Source organism: Salvelinus alpinus, chromosome 8 (genome assembly GCF_045679555.1).
Source record: "Salvelinus alpinus chromosome 8, SLU_Salpinus.1, whole genome shotgun sequence".
Classification (NCBI taxonomy): domain Eukaryota; kingdom Metazoa; phylum Chordata; class Actinopteri; order Salmoniformes; family Salmonidae; genus Salvelinus; species Salvelinus alpinus.
This window is the reverse complement of record NC_092093.1, coordinates 68,408,386-68,418,737: the sequence shown is the minus strand read 5'-3', so window position 1 is coordinate 68,418,737 and position 10,352 is coordinate 68,408,386. Positions and strand designations below refer to the sequence as shown.

The following is a 10,352-nucleotide window of genomic DNA, read 5'->3' as shown; positions in this document are numbered from 1 at the left end:
TTAAAGTGAGGGTGCACACTGTCATACCTATTGGGTGAAATACCACAGTGTGCCGTCACTGCAGCAAGATTTGTGTGTCCTGTTGTCACAAGGAAAGGGCAACTAGTGAAGAACAAATACCATTGTAAATACAACCGATATTTATGTTTATATTTTCCCTTTTGTACTTAAACTATTTGAACATCATTACAACACTGTATATAGACATACTATGACATTTGATATGTTTCACTAGCCAATAAAGCCCCTTTATTTGAAATTGAACAAACGTGTAACGCAACAGCGAGGTAAATATTAAAATCACGGCGGGTAACAACCGCATAAAGTGCATAAGGGACAATACCTCAAATAACTCAGTCGACCATGACGTTACAGTATCTCGATCAATCAACACTGCACATTTGCAGACGGAAAGCTGCTTGAGCCAATCGTATCCCTTCAAAGGGCGGGCTACTAACTATTTGCAAGCACTTCTCGCACACGTCAACACTGGAAACTGATGGTTGTAGTTACCGACCTAACAACCAACTTTTCTACAATCACTTTTACTTTTTAACGATACACATGGAAAGTATGATATTTTTTGAAAAACCATGTCTATAAGCCAATGTTGACAGTAGAGTTTTGTTTGTCATTATACAGCATAGTTATCGAGACAACAGACCGAAACAAGAAGAGAGCAACTCTGAGTGATGATAAACAAAGCATGATAGCTAGCAAGTTAACGTTAGATAATGAATCCCTGTGAGGTCATTTGAGTAATGTTTTAGCAAGTTAACCGAAAAGACAGTTACGTTTTCAGTGAGACGAACTAGCAAAATGGATTACAAGAGCAAAAAGTCCACTCTGTCCGGGGAAAAATCACAGGGGTCTGGTCACAAAAGTGACAAGCCACAGCAGAACAACTCGACGTCAAGAGTTGATGCTGATCATGGTGGTGAGATCATTCACTGTACTGTTACCAAGAACATGAAACACCTCCTGGATGAGTTCAAGGGGCTGTATGAGGAGAGGTTGAGACGCCTAGAGTTTGATACAAGAGGGGGCACAAATGAGGACATTTTACAGGTAGGTGAACCTGGTGAAGTGTCACTTAATTTCACAGCAGGTCATTTTCTATCATTATGTCTTCATTATGGTCATAGCTAGATGGAATACCGTTTATGTCAAATTGACGTATTTTTATTTTTTTGCATTTTAGCTAACCCTAACCATTTTCTCACCTTAACCTAATTCCATAAATAACCTAAATCGTAACCCCACCCTCGGCATGGTTGCTGCCAGTTTAAGACCGTGTGACCCACTCTCAACTGCTACAATATATTGCGTTATATCAATTCACATAACATTAGAGCAAGCTGGCAACATAGCCAGGTAGCCAATTGGACAAGGCCACTCAAGTTACTGTATTAAGTTTAGCTCTCTGTCCTCTGTATATACCTACTCCTTCTCTGTAACCAATTGTGACAAATAAAAAAGAACAAAACACTATCTACAGTCAGTGAGCACAATCATGATGATTATTGCTAGACAAATAACAGAGGGAAGCACAGAGCTGGTTTTATGAAGCCACAGCACTTGTAACAGGTGGTAAATTACATTAGTCGTCCATCTGAGCAGCTGAAACAGAGACGTGGACCGGCAGTCTTGTTTAAAAGCATTCTAATCGTCAGGGCTTGTCATGTGAGATCATTTAGACACAGCCTGTAAGTCAGGGGGCTGTACATCAAAGGAAATGTAACAAGGTTTCAAAGATGGACTTTGGTCAATTGGTCCAGTACTGGAGATATCTAACAAGGTTAGCCATAACCCAAGGATGACGTGGACAGTCACTCTTCAACCTCCTGCTCTCCAAATGTAAGCCTAGGCCGTATATGTGACTGACTAGGTTTCAACCTGGGTCGTCTACGTGCTGCAAGACTGTGTTAGCTGCTGAGCTAAAGCCTATGCATCATGTGAGCGTGGTGACACTGATTTTGATGTCGCAGGCAGGGAAACCTCATCACAAAACCATGAGGCCATCTCACGTCCGCTACACAGGCATAACATATTTATAACGTAGTCTATTTATAACAACATTGTAAGATATTTGAGAATAATTAGATTGAGAGAATGACGTGAGGCCGAGTCCTAGACCCAGGCCTGGCCTACATATAAACAGTAGTAAGTACACCAGCATCTCTCTAGAGTCTAGATTGTCTGTCAATACAAGGGCTACTGTGCACCTTTAGAAAATAACATGTTAGTACATTACTACCAACATAGCAAACAAAAGCAGCTATTGACGTCAAGAGGTCTTCTTGTCTTAAACTTTTGTCTATGTTCTGTTGTTGAAAATGCCTTTTATGATGAAAAACATCATTCATGTATGAACAGTATGTTGCTATATTGGGAGTGCAATTTAAAACCATTAACAAACGCACGCAATGCAACATGTCTGCTACTTATCTGTGCTTTACAAAGACACACAACATTGCGTCTAGGCTACTTATCTGTTGTTTACAGAGACACACAACATCACATGTAGTTATCACATCTGTTATTCTGTTGTTGTTGTGTTTGTAGATGAAGGTCCGTATCCTCCAGTCCTATGTGAACGACTTGGGTGAACAGAACCAAGTGCTGGTCCAGACAGTGGAGGACCTGGAAACAGAGGCCAATAACAGAGTCTGCACCATAGAGGCCAAGCTACGCACCTCTGATCAAATCATTCATGTAAGCCTCATGTCTATTTTCTTCCTTTGTGTTAGGCCTACGTTGCCCTCCCTCCATCCCTGCTTTGCTTTTGCATGCTTTTGCCTTCAGCTGGCTTGTGAGTGGGCGTGGGCTTGCCTCCCTATAGATTTGATATGTGAATGTAGTTTTACACAGCCCCATTGTTGGAATCTAATCATGGCAGAATGCTAGAGACATTCAAGGGCTAATCAACGACAACATAAAGAGCATGATCATTTAAGGCCCGTTCTCACAAAGTCTGTTATTTTCATCCAAATAATTTGGGAGAAAAAAATAAGTACGATCATGTCTTGTTTATGACGCCGTTTAAACCAATTGCTAAATATTGTCCTGCCGCAATCCGTCAGTTATTTATTCGGAACAGGTTTGATTTTTGCATACGAAAATAAGCTGTTGACCAATAGAAGTTGTTATATGGGACATTGCGGCCTGCCACTGACAGGTCTGTGGGTTTGTTGTGTGAATTAATGAATACATTTCTCTCCGCCTGTTTTTTACGTTTGTAATGCATCAGTGCAGCATTGTATCAATTTAGCCAATGTGCTCACACCAGAGCTACACGTCACTCTCGCCATTCAAACTTCCTCGCTAGTTCATTGCCAACGCTGTAGCCTTTTTTTATAGCCATTCAGAAAGCAAGAGGATGGATTGATGCTTCTCTGCTCGAATAGGCCTAGGCCTATTAGTTTGTAATTGCTCGAAATAATTTTCAAACTACATTGCTGTTCATTAGGGCTGCAGGTAGCCTAGCGGTTAAGAGTGTTGGGCTGTTTGCCATGAAATGAGCTGCAGCAGTACAGAACCATCACTAGACCAGCACATTAGACGGCACATTCCTCACTCGCTAGATGCGCAATTAAAGGGCCAGATGCACAATTAAAGGGGAATTACACTTAAATCTAAATGTATTAGTTTTCTTCCAGACCTAAAAAAAAATAGTATTCTGTTGTGATTTAAGCATTGGCATGGACTCAGAACATCCAATTTTGTTGTTTCTATGAACAGTTGTAATTTTGAGAGTGAAAGACTACATAATATATTTTGATTTGTTTAACACTTTTTTGGTTACTACATGATTCCATATGTGTTATTTCATAGTTTTGATGTCTTTACTATTATTCTATAATGTAGAAAATAGTAAAAATAAAGAAAAACCCTTGAATAAGTAGGTGTGTCCAAACTTTTGACTGGTACTGTATATTTACAGAAAACAGTGCGCTACTTTCTCTTCTACACTAAGGACCCACGGAAGAGAAGAATATGCCTATTTGAAAGCTAGAAAAAAATGAGTACAGTTGAAGTCGGAAGTTTACATACACTTAGGTTGGAGTCATTAAAACTTGTTTTTCAACCACTCCACACATTTCTTGTGAACAAACTATAGTTTTGGCAAGTCGGTTAGGACATCTACTTTGTCCATGACACAAGTAATTTTTCCAACAATTGTTTACAGACAGATTATTTCACTTATAATTCACTGTATCACAATTCCAGTGGGTCAGAAGTTCACATACACTAAGTTGACTGTGCCTTTAAACAGCTTGGAAAATTCCAGAAAATAATCTAATGGCTTTAGAAGCTTCTGATAGGCTAATTGACATCATTTGAGTCAATTGGAGGTGTACCTGTGGATGTATTTCAAGGCCTACTTTCAAACTCAGTGCCTCTTTTCTTGACATCATTGGAAAATCAAAAGAAATCAGCCAAGACCTGAGAAAAAAAATTATAGACCTCCACAGGTCTGGTTCATCCTTGGGAGCAATTTCCAAATGCCTGAAGGTACCACGTTAATCTGTACAAACAATAGTACGCAAGTATAAACACCATGGGACCACGTAGCCGTCATACCACTCAGGAAGGAGACACGTTCTGTCTCCTGGAGATGAACGTACTTTGGTGCGAAAAGTGCAAATCAATCCCAGAACAACAGCAAAGGACCTTGTGAAGATGCTGGAGGAAACAGGTACAAAAGTATCTATATCCACAGTAAAATGAGTCCAATATTGACATAACCTGAAAGGCCGCTCAGCAAGGAAGAAGCCACTGCTCCAAACCCGCCATAAAAAAAGCCAGACTACGGTTTGCAACTGCACATTGGGACAAAGATCGTACTATTTGGAGAAATGTCCTCTGGTCTGATGAAACAAAAATAGAACTGTTTGGCCATAATTATCATCATTATGTTTGGAGGAAATGGGGAGGCTTGCAAGCCGAAGCACACCATCCCAACCGTGAAGCACAGGGGTGGCAGCATCATGTTGTGGGGGTGCTTTGCTGCAGGATGGACTGGAGCACTACACAAAATAGATGGCATCATGAGGGAGGAAAATTATGTGGATATATTGAAGCAACATCTCAAGACATCGTTCAGGAAGTTATATCTTGGTCGCAAATGGGTCTTCCAAATGAACAATGACCCCAAGCATACATCTGAAGTTGTGTCAAAATGGCTTAAGAACAACAAATTCAAGGTATTGGAGTGACCATCACAAAGCCCTGACCTCAATCCTATAGAAAATGTGTGGGCAGAACTGAAAAAGCGTGTGTGAGCAAGGAGGCCTACAGACCTGACTCAGTTACACCAGCTCTGTCAGGAGGAATGGGCCAAAATTCACCCAACTTATTGTGGGAAGCTTGTGAAAGGCTACCTGAAACGTTTAACCCAAGTTAAACAATTTAAAGGCTGTGTTACCAAATACTAATTGAGTGTATGTAAACTTTTGACCCACTGAGAATGTGATGAAAGAAATAAAGCTGAAATAAATCATTCTCTCTACTTTTATTCTGAAATTTCACATTCTTAAAGTAAAGTGGTGATCCTAACTGACCTAAGACAGGGAATTTTTACTCGGATTAAATGTCAGGAATTGTGGAAAAACGGAGTTTAAATTTATTTGGCTAAGGTGTATGTTAACATCCGACTTCAACTCTATATCACAACATTTAATTTGTTTTTTAAGTATCTCTCATGCTAGAAAAGGTTGGAGACCCCTCTATTAGGTTGTGTATTATAGGACTGCTAAAGTGAATCTAAGCGACCACTTGTGCTGTAAACAACCATGAAACATTCCATCGGAGTTGACCCTTATCAGTAAGTGGTTGCACAGATTTAGATAAAGCACTCAAATTCAAATGTAGTGTCAACATAACCACCAATTGCTTGCCTGAAATTGGTCAACGGCTGATCATTAGGCTATGGACAGGTTGCGTGCATGTTTTTCTATTTTCTAATGGTTGTCAATTTTAGATTTATATAGCCTATATCACAGCTGTCTCTATATCTCCCCCTTGAAACTTTACTTCTCAATTTATATGATACAGTAGGCTATTCATTTAGCATTGTCCTATAATGTAGACTCATTTTTGATATCCTACAGAAATGATTTGAAGCTAAGGCAAGGTTTTTAATACGTTTTTGGGAAAGGAGAAATGTGATTTTGTGTCTGAGTGAGATGCGCCGCAGGCGTCTTTAATTAATAATGGGTCCTTTTAGGTGGGTGGGTGTGCGTGTACGAGTTCGCTAATTCTCTATGCCCATTCAGAAAGTTGCCTAAAATAGGCCCAACCTGTCTGGACTTAATCTCTTTAATCAGATAGAAAGATAACTGTATGTAGCAAGCATCATGCTGGTCAGCAGCATACTGTATGTAGCAAGCATCATGCTGGTCAGCAGCATACTGTATGTAGCAAGCATCATGCTGGTCAGCAGCATACTGTACGTAGCAAGCATCATGCAGGTCAGCAGCATACTGTATGTAGCAAGCATCATGCTGGTCAGCAGCATACTGTACGTAGCAAGCATCATGCTGGTCAGCAGCATACTGTATGTAGCAAGCATCATGCTGGTCAGCAGCATACTGTATGTAGCAAGCATCATGCTGGTCAGCAGCATACTGTATGTAGCAAGCATCATGCTGGTCAGCAGCATACTGTATGTAGCAAGCATCATGCTGGTCAGCAGCATACTGTATGTAGCAAGCATCATGCTGGTCAGCAGCATACTGTATGTAGCAAGCATCATGCTGGTCAGCAGCATACTGTATGTAGCAAGCATCATGCTGGTCAGCAGCATACTGTATGTAGCAAGCATCATGCTGGTCAGCAGCATACTGTATGTAGCAAGCATCATGCTGGTCAGCAGCATACTGTACGTAGCAAGCATCATGCTGGTCAGCAGCATACTGTATGTAGCAAGCATCATGCTGGTCAGCAGCATACTGTATGTAGCAAGCATCATGCTGGTCAGCAGCATACTGTATGTGGCAAGCATCATGCTGATCAGCAGCATACTGTACGTAGCAAGCATCATGCTGGTCAGCAGCATACTGTATGTGGCAAGCATCATGCTGGTCAGCAGCATACTGTATGTAGCAAGCATCATGCTGGTCAGCAGCATACTGTATGTGGCAAGCATCATGCTGATCAGCAGCATACTGTACGTAGCAAGCATCATGCTGGTCAGCAGCATACTGTACGTAGCAAGCATCATGCTGGTCAGCAGCATACTGTATGTAGCAAGCATCATGCTGGTCAGCAGCATACTGTATGTGCGAGCATCATGCTGGTCAGCAGCATACTGTATGTGCGAGCAATGACGACGTGCCAGTCTTCCGTTTCCTCTCATTAAATGGGGTGCAACTAAATAAAACGTAACCAAGCTCCTTTCATGATTCATCCTATAGGATGAATAGCCTATCCTAATATTTTCAGTAGCGTATTATTTTTCCCGTAGTAGGCTATAGGATCTTTCTCTCATTACTGCGTCCTCTCTAGGTCACTTTGAACAACATATTGCCACTGAGAATGACCGCAGCAGCGTTGGTGACGTTATGCAAATGTATGTGCATCAAACTTGGTGTGAATGGTTTAGTGTGCCAAAATCGGAATCTGTATTTTGGGGGAATTCAGACGAAAAGATTGCAACACAGTTGTTGAGAAAAGGCCTTTATTCTTAACAAAACAGCCCAATAGAGAAATGTAACAATATAATTATGAGAGTATGAGGCTGAGATTACATGTCTTTGTGACCATAGAAGCTTAGTTCCCCAGACAGGCAGAGAATAATACCAAACTTTGGACCTTCAGGTAAAAAGCTTCACAATACCATTCATAATAAGCAATAGTATGCTAATTATAATTCACAGGTTGAGAAGTTCAATATGCTTGCCCTTCTCCTCCATTTCCTTAAGACTCCAATAGAGCATTATCCTCTGTGATGTAATAGGTTATATAATATGCTTTAGCTGTCACATGTAAAAGCTGAATACATATGTGATTTCTTCTCAAGGCTTTTTTAGAATAGATTGTATAAACAAGATGGGCACCATAGTGACCTTATGGTATTGTATATATAGTGGTGTTCTAGAATACCATACATTGTCGTTCTGGTCTCCTGAGAGAGTTTTACATACACAACACTAATCACGTTATATTATTCTATCACACACACACATCACCAAGTATTACAGGAAAGGTCAAGTGGTCAGACGGCGCCGTTTTTATAGAACTGAGGTCAGAGAGATGTAATTCTTTGTATCCGTTTTCCTTTTCAAATGTATGATTTTTTTTCCTTTGTCCTTTTATCTCTAATTAGTGGAAATGTGATTTGCCCTTGTAGAAAATGAATCAAAGATGTGTGGTTCCTTGTCAGGAATGATTGAATGATCTTTTCAGAGGGCAGTAGGGCTAGCAGTGTGACAGAGATCCTAACCTTCATAACCCCTGATCATGTGTGTGGGCCTAAATCCTTCATCCATTAAATATGAATACTATCTCTCTCATTATGTTGCTAGTGACCTCTGTTTACCATGCACATAGCTGATCTATATGTTTTAGTTAGTAATGAATAACCATATATTGAATGGTTCACTTCTGTGTATTTGTGTTGGTGCTGTTTCTTGAGGGGTAAACTAACTCCATTGACATTGACAGACTGCGCTTCCATAGGTCTGTTGTTTTTGTTGTTGAGTTGTGAAGACATCTAGCCCTTCACTGATTCTCTAATAAATACCGAAACAATATGGATGAATATACACCTGTCTTAAGGGCACTTGTACATCAAAGCAAAATGTAATTGGCTGAATTCTCACCCCAAAATGCATGTTTTAGAATGATCCCAGACTAGTCCATCCAATAAGAAGTCCATCTTCTATCCCCTTGCCTTTGTCTGGCTATGGGCTAGCACAGGCCTCTGTTCTTTGTTTCAGGTCCATTTGTTCTGTCATCCCAGCATACTAACATACTATTTAGATCATTTTAATAAAGTGCTTATATTCCAGGAACGATACCCGTCCTTACTTAACATTGGATAGTTATACAACTTACAACAGCATGTGTAGTAACCTAACAAATACACTGCAGCAAATAATACAGCATTATTCACATTTATTCTGGTTTATTAGTCAGGTAACTAGATTTCGAGTCATTCGGCGATGTATAAAGTTCTGTTGATGTTCTCTAGTCTCTGTAGAGTGGATCCGGTGGTCAATTAGATTGTCAGTAAGGAATGAACTGTGCCAAACAGTATATTACACACTTGTCCCCTGACTGTTGGGTAGGCATCCCTCTACTAATGTCCATAATTGGAAATTAAACCGATTGCTGAGCATTTAGAGCTACTTATGTGCTATTCTACAATGTAAACTATGCAATGAGCAGTGTAATATGAGAGGCAATGCCTGATTGAATGGTTGTAATATATATTGTCTAATTTAAGTAGCAGTAATGTTGTGTTCTAATGGTTTTAACAGAGTTTTCTGTCCTGTGGTGTTTTTTAAATGAGCTGCTACACATCAATCCACTTTCTCCATACTTCAGTGAATTACTGAAGCAGCCTATTTTCTGTGCTCGAGTTTGTATTGCCTATTTGTAGAAGAAAGCATTAGCATATCATTATTATAGGATCCAGTGGATAAAGTGTACTTCTTTATGTGGTTTTGTCAGGAACTGGAGCAGCAGAGGAGGGTTCTGGAGGAGAGTGTGTGTAGTCTGCGCTCTGAGAACCGGGACCGGAAGACTGACATGGACTCCCTCACAAACTTCATCCAACAAGCGAGACACCAACACACCTTGGTCGTAAGTCATAATATTCGTCTCTCTCTCTCTGTCTCTCTGTCTCTCTCTCTCTCTCTCTCTCTCTCTCTCTCTCTCTCTCTCTCTCTCTCTCTCTCTCTCTCTCTCTCTCTCTCTCTCTCTCTCTCTCTCTCTCTCTCTCTCTCTCTCTCTCTCTCTGTCTCTCTCTCTCAATTTCAATTCAATTCAATTCAAGGGGCTTTATTGGCATGGGAAACATGTGTTAACATTGCCAAAGCAAGTGAGGTAGGTAATATACAAAAGTCAAATAAACAATAAAAATGAACAGTAAACATTACACATACAGAAGTTTCAAAACAATAAAGACATTACAAATGTCATATTATATATATGCAGTGTTGTAACAATGTACAAATGGTTAAAGCACACAAGTTAAAATAAATAAACATAAATATGGGTTGTATTTACAGTGGTGTTTGTTCTTCACTGGTTGCCCTTTTCTTGTGGCAACAGGTCACAAATCTTGCTGCTGTGATGGCACACTGTGGAATTTCACCCAGTAGATATGGGAGTTTATCAAAATT

The 10,352-nt window shown here is 40.2% G+C and overlaps 1 protein-coding gene across 1 annotated transcript in view; it reads left to right on the top strand.

Moving 5' to 3' along the window:
- Window positions 1-47: 47 nt before the first annotated feature.
- Window positions 48-10,352, top strand: part of LOC139583582 (polyamine-modulated factor 1-binding protein 1-like) — a 163,126-nt gene continuing 152,821 nt past the window's right edge. Inside the window, exons 1-3 of the mRNA XM_071414825.1 lie at window positions 48-1,068; window positions 2,566-2,715; window positions 9,679-9,810. Coding sequence (XP_071270926.1) covers window positions 820-1,068; window positions 2,566-2,715; window positions 9,679-9,810 — 531 coding nt within the window. The 5' untranslated portion in view covers window positions 48-819. The remainder of the gene's footprint in view (window positions 1,069-2,565; window positions 2,716-9,678; window positions 9,811-10,352) is intronic.